This window comes from Notolepis coatsorum (genome assembly GCF_963971535.1).
Source record: "Notolepis coatsorum genome assembly, chromosome: 19".
Taxonomy (NCBI): domain Eukaryota; kingdom Metazoa; phylum Chordata; class Actinopteri; order Aulopiformes; family Paralepididae; genus Notolepis; species Notolepis coatsorum.
The window spans coordinates 33,523,496-33,538,070 of record NC_140183.1 but is presented as its reverse complement, the minus strand read 5'-3'; the positions used below and the strand labels follow the sequence as shown (position 1 = coordinate 33,538,070).

General features: G+C 42.1%; 1 protein-coding gene across 1 annotated transcript in view; it reads left to right on the top strand.

The window, feature by feature from the left end:
• iqgap3 (IQ motif containing GTPase activating protein 3) overlaps positions 1-14,575 on the top strand; it is a 143,106-nt gene that overhangs the window by 57,767 nt on the left and 70,764 nt on the right. The window contains exons 24-27 of the mRNA XM_084336515.1: positions 2,594-2,746; positions 3,943-4,106; positions 8,050-8,274; positions 10,760-10,900. Of these exons, the coding sequence (XP_084192641.1) occupies positions 2,594-2,746; positions 3,943-4,106; positions 8,050-8,274; positions 10,760-10,900 (683 nt within the window). The remainder of the gene's footprint in view (positions 1-2,593; positions 2,747-3,942; positions 4,107-8,049; positions 8,275-10,759; positions 10,901-14,575) is intronic.

The following is a 14,575-nucleotide window of genomic DNA, read 5'->3' as shown; positions in this document are numbered from 1 at the left end:
GCAGCTACCTATCAGACAGCAGGAGGCAGGCCTGCAGGTACGCAAACAGATGGGAGGCAGGCCTGCAGGTACCTATCAGACAGCATGCCTGCAGGTACGTAAAACGGACAGGAAGCAGGACTGCAGGTACATATCAGACAGCACGCCTGAATTTTTATGATGAAAATTAACATAAAAATTATAAAACATTTACCATATGCCATTTTGTGGCTGCGGCTGTCTTGGTGGCGCAAAGCGCTGTATTTCCTTTACAGTCTTCGTCCCTATGTTTGATAACGTAATGTTAATGTCTCCATAATATAGGGCTCTACGCTAACCTTTTTCCCAAGGAGCACATGTGCTCCTAAATAAAATTTTAATAAATAAAATCTAAATAAAAATGTAGGAGCACACAAATAAATTTAGGAGCACAGTGAAAATTGTTCAAGTAACACAGAGTTTATTAAAAAAACTATTTATTACATGCATATTATACTGTGCGTGTGCATAGGGCCAAACATCTGTACAAATAGCACATACCACCAAAATCACACATTGGCCCATGCCTACTATACGCAAAGGATATCGGTTGTCAAGCTGCTTTTGTATGTTGTAGTGTTGTCACAATACCAACATTTTGACTTTGATACAGATAGGAAAGGTAATGGAATATATTAGATGACAGAACATGGAACATTCATTTATTAAATAAATATTAGTAACCTATACATATAAGACTATGTGCAATTTTAAATCGAATTGAGCTGAATTCAATGAATTTGAACCATTTTCATATCCATTACGAGTCAAAATTCTCCGCTCTCTCTAAAGCAATGCATGTCGACTGGAGCGTGTCTGTCTGTGTCTGACTCAGCCTCTGCTTTGGTCCAATCACATTCCCCCACCCACAGTCTGCGAATCAGAAGCGGACTGTGGAACGCCCTACCCAAAGCTGTAAAGGAATGTGAATCCCTACCCACATTCAAAACCGCTCTTAAAGAGCACCTACGGGAGGCTGCAATTCGAAACTGGCCATTGTAAATGCCCAAAACCCCCACCACCTCCTAATAGACAGTCTCCTCCCCACCGCATGTATATATTCCCTCCCCGCCGTATGTATATCTCTCTCCCACCCACCCACCCCCTCCTAATGTACAGTCCCCTCTCCATCATATGTATATACTCTGTCAGGATCTAGGGGTAACAGTACTGTATATTTGAATACCGTTTATGTCACAAATGTATCAGTACTAAATACCTATATGTCCCTATGCCATAAATGTCATGTATGTTGTGTATGTCATAAATGTCTATATGAATTGAAAATGGGGGACCCTGATGGAAACAAGACAAACGTCTTTCTCAGGTCTGCATCCCCTTAACAATTGTGTGTATTGAGCCGTACTGTATTGTACCCATTCTGCAATCTGTTAAATAAAGTTTTCATTCATTCATTCATTCATTCATTCATTCAGTATAGGGCGGTTCTTCACAGCATGCTTGGTTGTTTCTCAGCGACCTGCACTGCTCTCACCTGGGGCATAATGTTTATATATATCTATGGTGTAGCGGGGCTCCGTCGTCTAGAGTAACTTACTCTCATGCTCGCTTACACACACACACACTCTCACGCTCGAGTCGCACACACACACATACACGCTCTCTCACACTCTCGCTCTCCGCTCTCATTCCAACTCCGCTTCTCATGCTCGCTGGCACACACACACAAGCGAAAAAAGCACTACTGAGTTTGGAATCTTCACTTGTCTCGCACATTATGCGAGTAAATGATTTTTCCGGTTCGCACACATATTTTTAGGGGCAAATGCGAGTGAAATGCTCGCACTGTAGAGCATATATATAGTTATATACATAATTAGTAAACTGTCTGGGGCATTTTCTGCCCCCCATAACTGATTTTCGAGGGCATTTGGTAAATTTTTTAGGGCATTTTGCCCCAAGCCCCCCTTAATTTCGAACCCTGGCTAGTGCGCTCTGGTCATGCATCCACTCAACTCATAGGAAAAAAATGTATTGATACTAATAAAGAGTATTCAACCGTTTTTAACAGCTGGGTATCGAGATACCTTTCTAGTATCTGTATCATGCAACACTAGTAATGACATTTATTTTGACATTCTGATTTAAGAACTTTCTACATAAAAGTTAATTTATCTTGACAGCTTGTATTAATTGATGAAAAGTAGCCATGTGCACTTGTGCAGTAATATAGATTATAAAATTGAGGATGTAATATATTATTGAGATGCATCGTGGACAGCTGAATCGTAATCGAATCGTGAGGCCAGTAAAGATTCACAGCTCTATATATCGCTGTATGTATTTTCTCCTACCCGTACTGATGATGTGTGTTGGTGTTTCAGGAGGTGGTGTCTCACTGATGATGTGTGTTAATGTTTCAGGAGGTGGTGTCTCACTGATGATGTGTGTTGGTGTTTCAGGAGGTGGTGTCTCACTGATGATGTATGTTGGTGTTTCAGGAGGTGGTGTCTCACTGATGATGTGTTGGTGTTTCAGGAGGTGGTGTCTCACTGATGATGTGTGTTGGTGTTTCAGGAGGTGGTGTCTCACTGATGATGTGTTGGTGTTTCAGGAGGTGGTGTCTCACTGTAAGAAGCTGACCAAGAAGAACAAGGAGCAGCTGTCTGACATGATGTCTCTGGACAAGAGCAAAGGCCTCAAGGCCCTGAGCAAGGCACGCAGGGAGAAGCTGGAGTCATACCAGCACCTCTTCTACCTACTGCAGGTCAGTAATGAGACCAGCCGACCGTCACACACATTACACACATTACGTTCTTTGTTTTAGAAGTGACATACTGGAAATAGTGGCGAGTCTTTGAAGTGAATACTTGAAGCCACTTCCTGGTATATTAGGCCGGTGGTTGTCGACTCTTCTTGGTTTGTAACCAGGCTGCCTGTTTCACGACCCCCGCCTACATAGTGGAGCTGACACTGGTGAACCTGGACACGAGATAATGATTTGTATTTCCTAAAGCTATCTGGCCGCAAGCTAGCCTGGTCTACAAGATACACTACACGACCAAGGTGCCCATGTACATGTCAAAATACTTCCCAAAGGTCAGTGAATACCACGATCACAACACCAGAGGGAGCTCCACAAATCATGTTAAACCCAGATTCGGCTCAAACAAGGGACTAAACACGTTTCGCAATTATGCCACATCAATGTGGAACGCCCTACCCAAAGCTGTAAAGGAATGTGAATCACTACCCACTTTCAAAACCACTCTCAAAGACCACCTACGGGAGACTGCAATTCGAAACTGGCCCCTGTAAATGTCCTAACCCAACCCCCTCCAATGTACAGTAAATTACCTAGTATGGTTTTGTCAATATTCCAATGTACAGTTTTGCTTGTACAGTTGTACAGTGTTTCCCCAACCCCTCCTACCCAACCCCCCCCCACCCAACCTCCTCCAATGTACAGTTTCTACGTCAAATGTATATACTCTCTTTTCTGGACTCTTTTTGTATCACAAACAGTACTGTATTTGCAAATCTGGTACGTCATAAATGTATAGATGTAGCAGTACTGTCTATCTGTATGTCATGTATGTCCTGATGAATTGAAAATGGGGGACCCTGATGTAAACAAGACGAAAGTCTTTCTCTGGTCTGCATCCCCTTAACAATTGTGTGTATTGAGCTGTACTGTATTGTACCCATTCTGCAATCTGTTAATAAAGTTTTCAATCAATCAATCATAGCTTAGCACAAATTAATGGATGCGTTTATCGACCACTAGCCTAGTTCTCATAAGACAACAATGTGAGCAGGCCTTACGTTATAAGTAACGTATAATGTAATGTATGCTTATTAGTCTAATGCTAATCAAATGTCCTTCCTAAAACAACACAGTGTAACTTTAATGTGTCTGAGTCTGTGCGTGTGTGTGTTTGTTTTTTGTTTGTGTGTGTGTAGACCCAGCCTCTGTACCTGGCTCAGCTCATCTTCCTGATGCCTCAGAACAAGACGACCCGCTTCATGGAGACGGTCATCTTCACCCTGTTTAACTACGGCTCTGACTGTAGAGAAGCTTACCTGCTGCTTCAGCTGTTCACTGCTGCCCTGCGCCACGAGATCAAGTCAGTCACTACACACACACACACACACACACACACACACACACACACACACACACACACACACACACACACACACACACACACAGTACACATAGACATACACACAGTCTAGGGCTGAGCCCAAACGTTCGAACCTTCGTTCGTTATGTTGGCATTTGAAATCTAAATCAACATTCGAATTTAAAGGGGAACTATCTTATAAATGGCCTTTTTGAGTGTTTAGCATTGTTTCCTAGCTATGTGAACTTATATTAATATGATCTATGTCTCTAATTCTCATATTGGCGCATTCTTCCAATTCTCCTCTCACAATATTCACCCTCACTGAACTGAGTCATTTGAAAATGTGCTGATTTGTGATGTCAGAGAGACACCGCTGCATGATAATGTGGCTGTGTGGCATCAGGTACTTGATGAGCTGCACACAGAGGTGTTCCATAGACTCACAGGAATTGTGTAAAAGTGCCCAAATAGTGAAAGAAATAGTAAAATAGTTCCCCTTTAAATATATATATATATATATATATATATATATATATATATATATATATATATATATATATATATATATATATATATATATATATATATATTCTTTTTTTGTTTTTTTCATTCTGTTTAAACCAATGGGGTTTTTCTTCACAGTTGCAGAGAATGAATGAATGAATGAATGAATGAAAACTTTATTTAACAGATTGCAGAATGGGTACAATACAGTACGGCTCAATACATACAATTGTTAAGGGGATGCAGACCTGAGAAAGACGTTTGTCTTGTTTCCATCAGGGTCCCCCATTTTCAATTCATATAGACATATATGACATACATGACATACAGATAGTCAGTACTGCTACATCTATACATTTATGACATACCAGATTTGCAAATACAGTACTGTTTGTGATACAGAAGGAGTCAAGAAAAGGGAGTATATACATTTGACGTAGAAACTGTACATTGGAGGAGGTTGGGTGGGGGGGGTTGGGTACATTGGGATATTGACAACCATACTGGGTAATTTACATTGGAGGTGGTTGGGGGGGGGGGGGGGGGGCGGGGGGCACACTGTATAAACAAGTAACACTGTACATTGAGGGGGGGGGGGGAGGAGACACTGTACAAACAAACACAATTGTACATTGAACTATTGACAACCATACTAGGTAAATGACTGTACATTGGAGGGGGTTGGGTTAGGATATTTACAGGGGCCAGTGTTGAATTGCAGTCTCCCGTAGGTGTCCCTTGAGAGAGGTTTTGAAAGTGGGTAGTGATCCACATTCCTTTACAGCTTTGGGTAGGGCGTTCCACATTGATGTGGCATAATTGCGAAACGTGTTTAGTCCCTTATTTGAGCCGAATCTGGGTTTAACATGATTTGTGGAGCTCCCTCTTGTGTTGTGATCGTGGTATTCACTGACCTTTGGGAAGTATTTTGACATGTACATGGGTACCTTGGTCGTGTAGTGTATCTTGTAGACCAGGCCCATTGCAAGTTGTTGTACTCTGTCGTCTACTCTAAGCCATCCTAGGTTGTCGAAGTGGGCAGGGGTGAGGTGGGTTCTAGGAGTAAGGTCAAGCAGTAGTCTGACCAGTTTGTTTTGAGATGTTTGTAATTTTGTTTTTAGCGCCTTTGAGGTGCTTTGGTACCATGAGGTGCAAGCATAGTCGTAGTACCCCTGAATGAGTGCTCCTGCCAGAGTCTTCAGGGTGTTCTTGTTTACCAGAGAGGAGATCCGGTACAAGAATCGAGTTCGTTGGTTGACTTTTTTTATTACATTGGATGCCATTTTGTCACAGGAGAGATTAGCCTCTAGGATGGAACCCAGGTAGGTAATTTCATCTTTCCTTGTGACAATATTGTCACCCACTGTAACTGAGAAGCCGTCGGTCTTGCTGAGTTTGTTATTTGAACCGAAGAGAATGGACTCTGTTTTGCCCATGTGTAATGATAGTTTGTTATCAGCGAGCCATATGCAGATTCTGCCTAGTTCCGAGCTGAGGGTTTTTTCAACCTGTAACTTGTTCTTGTCAGAGACCAGCAGGGCTGAGTCGTCCGCAAACAGGAACAAGTTGCAGTCACAAGCTGACGACAGATTAGGCTACACTAATATTATAGTATTAAAAAAGATTTATGAGTTATATTCATTAAATAAATTTGATTTAGTTGGGCTGGGGCTTCTCTCTGGGGCTGGAAAGTTGATTTAATAATAAAAACGAATTTAATGAGATTAATCATTTTATTCAAATTAATGATTTAGTTTGAGGATATTTATAAAAAAAGTGTAAAGAATTTATAAAAAAGAAAAATTGAGATTATTAAAGGGGACATGTACTATAAATGTCATGTTTCAGTCTCTAGCATTGTATTATAGTAATAGGAGTTAGTATCAATGTGTTTTAGTGTCTAAATACCATATTGGCGGATTGCTCTGATTCAGCTCAGATAATTTCCTTCTCCAGTAAATTAGGCCATCCTGATTTGAAGGCCTGAATGACGTTACTCAGGCTCTGGGTAGCAGACAGTGATGTGATTGGCTCTGTGGTTGTAGCTAATGCCCGCCCCCACAATCTACATAGACTGACTGTACACAGCGAGTGGAAACCACTTCCTCATACTCCCCATGCACTAGTCTGGAGGGAGAGAGAGAGAGAGATAGAGAGCATTCAGGAGCACTTGGGGGGAGGGGGGGGGGGGGGACCTGCCGCGCAGAGGTCCGCGCGACACACACCTCCGAACGGGAGAGTGATAGAAAGAAAAAAAGGAAGAGAGAGGGAGGAAGGGAGGGCCCCCCCCCCACAAGCTGCCGCGCAGCACACCGAGAGGCAGAGAAAAAAAGAACGGCCTGGAATTGTGTAAAGTTGCCCAAATAGTGCTAGGAATAGCAGTACATGTCCCCTTTAAAAAAAAAAATAAAGAAAAAACCCTGACGAAGTTTGAATCCCAAAAACAGGCTTCAGGGACAGCTTTAACACACACATACACACACACACATACACACACCCTGCATATATCGGTATCGGTTGATATCGGTATCGGAAATTAAGAGTTGGACAATATCGGTATATCGGTAAAAAAGCCAATATCGAGCATCCCTAATACCTAGGGATGCACAGATACCACTATACACTACTTGTACTGAACAATATACAGTTGGACCATCAGTTTGGAAAAAAATTAGATGTATAATATGTTCTCTGTATCAGATTTTGGTGTTGGGGAAATTATCCCATACTGATACCCCATTAGCCTGGTATCAGACTGATATCCAGTATCTGTATCTGTGCATCCCTAGTAATACCTAGTACACTTTAAAAAAGTATCTTTCAGAAGCAGTTTTGAATCGAATTCAACAGAATTGTGGTCAAAATATTAAAAACAAAACTTCTCTCTCCATTGTTGAATGGTTAACACTGTTAACTTCTCTCCATTGTTGAATGGTTAACACTGTTAACTTCTCTTGCCGTCGTTGAATGGTTAACACATGTAGCTTCTCTCTGTTGTTGCAGGGCTGTACGCTAAGCTTTTTCACTAGGGGCACAGTTTTAAAATAACAATTTTACCATTATAGTGCAAAAAAATATATGTTCCTCCTACCTCATTACTGTGGTCCTTTTTATTTAACATTTAAGTGCTTTTGTTTTCAGGTTTGTATCTTTTATAATGAACCAACTGAGAAAGTGTGTAAATCACTAATAGAACAAAAACAATAAACTGTGTGTGGGTGCACGCTTGTAGTGCTCCTTGAATGAGATCATCACAACACACACACACCATTGCATCCCACTCGCACAGGCCAAATTAAGGGGCAATTTGCGATAACCTCGTCGCACTGTACAGCCCTGTGTTGAATGGTTAACACTGTTAACTTCTCTCTCCATCGTTGAATGGTTAACATCGCTAACCTCTCGCTCTCCATCCTTCTCGACTCTACCTCTGCAGGCTGAAGGTTGACCAGCCCCAGGAGGTGGTGACTGGAAACCCCACAGTGATGAAGATGCTGGTGAGCTTCTACCGTCACGCCCGCGGACACAACGCCCTGAAGGAGATCCTGGGCCCTGCCCTCCGTGAGGTGCTGCTGGACCGCTCACTCAGCATCCGCACAGACCCGGTGGAGATCTACAAGAGCTGGATCAACCAGGCCGAGAGTCAGACTGGAAACAAGAGGTCAGAGGCCTACAGACAGATAGACCTACAGACAGACAGACAGACAGACAGATGGGTGACTAATTATAGGAAAGATTGTAAGAACTCTACTGGAGCGATGGAACCCCATTCTTCCAAAATAATTGCCATAATTGCATTTGGTGGTTTGATGATGATGATGGTGGAGAGTGCTGTCTGTCCAACATCCCCCAGATGTGTTCAGTTGGGTTGAGATCTGGTGACTGCAAAGGCCATATAATATGATTCACATTCTTTTCAAACCATTCAGTGACCCCTTGTGCCCTGCAGATGGGTTAGGGTTAATTCCCTGTGGATGGGTTAGTGTTCTGTGGATGGGTTAGGGTTAATTCCCTGTGGATGGGTTATTGTCCTGTGGATTAGTTAGGGTTAATTCTAGTGATGCACCGATGTGAAAATTGTGGCCGATACCGATAACCGATATTAATATTGCTGTTCTGGCCGATACCGATATTTACCGATGTCGATATCTCTGTATAGAAAACACTTTTTTATGATAATCAAATAAAGAGCTATTTTCCAAAACGCATACTTTTTTTACTTTTGTAACTTATTTTCAGAAATTACTGATATTTTGAAACTATTTAAGACCAAAACATGTAAAAAGATTTTTTTTTTTTTAATATCGGCCCTATCTTGATATCGGACCGATACCGATGTGTAAAAAAACTGCCATATCGGCCGATATTATATCGGCGGCCGATATATCGTGCATCACTAGTTAATTCCCTGTGGATGGGTTAGTGTCCTGTGGATGGGTTAGGGTTGATTCCCTGTGGATGGGTTAGTGTTCTGTGGATGGGTTAGGGTTAATTCCCTGTGGATGGGTTAGTGTCCTGTGGATAGGTTAGGGTTAATTCCCTGTGGATGGGTTAGGGTTATTGTCCTGTGGATGGGTTAGGGTTAATTCCCTGTGGATGGGTTAGGTTAGTGTCCTGTGGATAGGTTAGGGTTAGTGTCCTGTGGATGGGTTAGTGTCCTGTGGATGGGTTAGGTTAGTGTCCTGTGGATAGGTTAGGGTTAGTGTCCTGTGGATGGGTTAGTGTCCTGTGGATGGGTTAGGTTAGTGTCCTGTGGATAGGTTAGTGTCCTGTGGATGGGTTAGGTTAGTATCCTGTGGATAGGTTAGGGTTAGTGTCCTGTGGATGGGTTAGTGTCCTGTGGATGGGGCCCTTGTCCTCCTGGAAGGGACCACTCCCAGGATAGATGTTCTTTACTGACGCTCCTGCCATCCGTGCCCCAATAATGAACCCTCTTTCAAAGTCACTTCGCTATTTTTCCTCTTGCTATCTAGATCCAAAATGGGGCCTGCTCAGCATTTTTATACACACCAAGGAGCATGATGGGATGTTAATTGCTTAATCGTATCATGCAGTACAGTATTTGTCAGCAGTCTGTACATGCACACAGGAACCTGTGGCAGCCACCAGAGGGCAGCATAGTTGATGTTTCCACACATTTAAAAGGTCAAGTCAGTTATTTTTCCAGAATGAAGTACTTGATGCTTTTGAGTGTGTAGGTAATTGAGACAAACAGGACCAGGCCTTCCTAGCCAGTGTTGTTACCCACGGCCCACACACCCCTTGTTGCTTTAGAACATTGTCTTTGACTGGCAGGCGGCTGGCAGCATAGATATCTATATAGAACACTAGATAGCTTACGCGCCGGCCAATGTAGAGCGACGTCGTCGTAGGGCGGCCATCTTGCTCGAGGCGGCTCAGCTACTGATAACATTCACGTCTACTTTTTTACTTAAAGGCCTTTTTTTCTTTTTTTTTTTACAAACCATAATCATAGCCACGTTAATAATGCTTGTAATAAACCAACCCGTTTGTAAATCCGTCAATATTTCAGTGAGTTATGAGTATTTTTGTCTGTGCAGCTCACTCACCCTCACTCAAGGCTGACTCGAGCAAGATGGCGGCGGTTCAGTGACGCTGGTGACTCCGCCTTAAGCTATCTAGTGTTCTATATAGATATCTATGGCTGGCAGCTCCCCTGCAGCAGTTTGGGATTAAAAGGAAAGGCAACATTGTGAAACTGTGTGGCTCCTTGTCCTGTGAGGGGAGTCATGTTGTGTTGACTGTGGCCCCCAGCTCTCTGCCCTATGAGAGGAGTCATGTTGTGTTTACTGTGTGGCCCCCAGCTCTCTGCCCTATGAGAGGAGTCATGTTGTGTTGACTGTGGCCCCCAGCTCTCTGCCCTATGGAGTTGTGTTGATTGTGTGGCCCCCAGCTCTCTGCCCTATGGAGTAATGTTGTGTTGACTGTGTGGCCCCCAGCTCTCTGCCCTATGGAGTAATGTTGTGTTGACTATGTGGCCCCCAGCTCTCTGCCCTATGGAGTAATGTTGTGTTGACTGTGGCCCCCAGCTCCCTGCCCTATGGAGTAATGTTGTGTTGACTGTGTGGCCCCCAGCTCCCTGCCCTATGAGAGGAGTAATGTTGTGTTGACTGTGTGGCCCCCAGCTCCCTGCCCTATGAGGTCAGTGCAGAGCAGGCCCTGGCCCACCCGGAGGTGCAGAGGCGTCTAGACATAGCCATTGTCAACCTGAAGAACATGACGGACCGCGTCCTCAACGCCATCACCAGCAACCTGCACAAGTTACCGTGAGTCTCTCTGTCGACTGAATCCAACAGCTGGGGGGCAATGACATGTTTCTTTGTGTGTATCAGGGTTCCCAAGGGGTCTTAAAAAGTCTTAACACATTCGTGGCCAACCACGTATATATATACGTGTTTCGGATCCAACGCTTGAGGGCCAACCATGCATATATACGTGGTAAGGTTGTTTTGGCTTTTATTCCATTGTAATATCCTACTCAATGTCACCGACCGGCACTGCAGATTGACCCTACTCTTGGGATTCGGAAAAGTGCAGATCCTCGTAGTATAGTAGTATAGGGGCGCTGTCTCGATAATGCAGTGTTACAGACCGGTGTTTTTATTTTTTTTCATCATGTGGACTTTTTTGTTAGCCTGAAGCTATGCCTCTAGCATGTAGCCTGGAATACTTTTTGGGACGCTGAATTCAGTTTGCAGTAAAGGAATATAGCATCAGCCAATGGACATATCGATCTACCAGATGGCGATCGATAACTGGGACATCCTTTTAGTGGGACAGATAAGCTCATATATGGAAGGTATTGTGCATTTTATGAAAGAAGCATGAAACTTTCAGCATATCATCTACATACCCCAAGGTTTGATTTCAGACTTGGAAACACTTTCAGACTGACCTCTGGTGACCTTGAGGGGTCATTGACCTCAGCATTGCATTTTTCCACTTTAGAACCCATTATTCTCCTTTAGGCCTAAAAAAAATGGTTTGGTTCCGGTTGCCGACCGACCCTGCCGATTTAGGTGCAACCCAATTTTTTTTATGAGTTTAAAATATTAATTTTTTTAAATTAAGATAAAAAAAGATTTATTCATTTTTTTTTATATAAAGTTTCATAAAAATCTTAGTCAAACCTTTAGTATTATGGATATTAAACATGCTGGCAGAGTACATGCATCCATGTTGTCGTGAACATTTTAATTAAATAAAGAAATTCCCTATCCATAGTCGCCGTGTGAAACATTTTTATAAAATAAATTCCCTACCTACCCATGGCAATTGTGGGATATTTTCAATGTTTTAGCTCATTTTGATTTAAATTGTATAATTCCCATTTTAAAATGTTTTACCATGGTATGTTTGGTATCCTTTTTTTCAGCACAGCCTCACATATGACCTGACAGTTAGTTTTCATATTGTATAATACTGTAAATACTGTGTATACTGCATAATGGACAACACAAAACACAAAATCGGAATGGGAAAATGTGTTATTTTTACTATGAACCAATGCAAACATATTCAATCAAGCATATAAAACAGTGGAAATGCACCCTCGGGTAGCATATTTACATAAACAAAAGAGAACAGAACAGAATTCAATTTACAAATCATTATTTTCTCCATACACAGGTAATAAACACAGATGAAATTTTGATTCTCAACTGAAAATTATCACCAGCATGCCCTTTTTTTTTTTTTTTTTTTTTTTTTTTTTATATATATATATATATATATATATATATATAAACAAAAGGTCAGTAAAAGTAAGTTTTTTTTACAAAAAAAAGTAAAAAAAATAAGTTTTACAGTAAAAAATAAGTAAAGTGGGATATTCAATATATTATATACAGTACACATATGACTAGAGTGCAGTAATATAGAGTGCAGGATGCCTGAGGTGTATCCTAAAAAAAAATGTGTGAGTGAGACACTGCTCAATTGTGCCACGCAGTAAAACAGTTTCTGTCTATAATGAGACAGAGGGCGACATCGCAGCTCTTCATGCTCATTTCACCAGCTATAATTCTATACCATGGAGACCCTGTGTATCAACACGAATAAAACATGTTGCACTAAACATTGCAATGGGGAATATTCCATTCTGTATACCGGTATATTGTGTACAAAGTCTGCAAACCTAGTAATAATAAAAAAGCAATAAACATTTCTTGACCTGGACCGGGCTTGGGCACGCCCTGCCCCCCTAGATGTCCCAGGCAAATCATTGCTGTAGACAATGACATGTAAAAATACATTATTTTCAACTTTTATGGACAGAGTTATAACTAAACAAAAGCACTAATAATAATAATAATACGTCTCTCATCTGTCTTGGTTAGCCCTCCTTCCATGTCTCGCCTGCACTGAACTGGTTAAAGGCAGGTATTCTGCTCCTTGCTCCTCCCTGTAGAAAACAATAAAAAGCACATTATTTTCAACATTCAACAAGGAATCTCTTATCTTATACAGAGTGTAACTGAGGGGTACAATTCCCTGACTGTATTGATAAGTATGGTATCATTAAACCACTACCGTCTTTATGTACATTCCTACTGGCCATACAGTACACAGGTATCTAATGATGAACACTTCCCCACAATGAATCGGTTCCACACAAAGCTGTATTTAAGTATTTATTGCAGCAAAAGGTACATACCGTAATTCCTCTAATAGTAACCCCGGCTTGTATTTGTTTCAACTGTAGCGGGTACCAGGCTTGTATTAGGAGGAGGCCTGTATAAGAGGGAGGCCTATATTTCAAATTTTCAAACGGATCATAATGAATAAATCATCATTTTGTGTCAGTTTGAACCCAGTAAAATGTACTGGGTTCATTTATTGAAACCAAGTACTGTATGAAATAGTAAACAGTGCAATTACAGGTGGTCACTGGTCATTTCAACGTTTTCAAAGTGAAATCAAGTAACTAGCTCAGTATGCAGCTCAGTATATTAGTAACCCGGCTTGTATTAGGAGGCCGGCTTATAATTGCTTAGCTCAAGAGCGCACCCGGCCATTAATAGAGACCCGGCTTTTATTTGAGACCTGGTTACTATTAGAGGAATTACGGTAATATACTTTACTTTACTTCACTTTGAATGCGCTTATAAGGCAAAGGAATGTGCGTAGGCAAATCAATAACGAATGTCCATTCTCATATTACGCAGGAGGTAATCATACAACCTGAATCTTAGGGAATTATATCTATGGTACACTAGTAATATAGCGGGAGATACTGGAAGGGTCCCCCCGGTTGTAAGCCAGCAAGGGTAGAGGATCTGTCGGTAGTAGAGTCTGGGTCAACGATGATAAGGAGACTCAGAGTACAGGAGACGGTGCAATAAGATCTTGATCCACAGACGAATACAGCTGTTCTCCGTAGCATGTAGCTCCACATGGAAGAAAGCTAGCCGGCCTCAGGCTTCTGAGGGACGGACTCGACGTGGCTCCTCACAGGGTAAATCCCACACACTTGTGGGTGTCGGCGATTCTCCGCTCCATTAATTACAGGACCAAAAGCAAATATAATCCAGCCGAAAAGGGCTATGCAGTCGTCGGGTAGATAATCCAGTGTACATGTCCACACGGTCCTCGTCTAGGGCCCCTCGGGTGAAAGCGCCATGATAAGCAGCCCAGCCTGGATAAGCACTCTAGCTGATACGAGGAAAACGTTGGTGATGCTGGTCACTGTAGAACTTTAGCCGCACGATACACTATACACAAATAGACTATTACTGACTTAATAGAATAGGTCGCACTCGACGGTACAGCGTTAAACTGTGACAATTCAGTTATTAATTCGCACGCGGTCTCAATGCTCTATTTGGGGCCAAACAGGCCATACTTCACCGCACGTCGTATCGTGGGTGAGGCTTCAACTTTAGTTACTAAGACTTCTGACTAAGTGCTTCTGTATTCACCTGCGCCGTATTTATACGCTT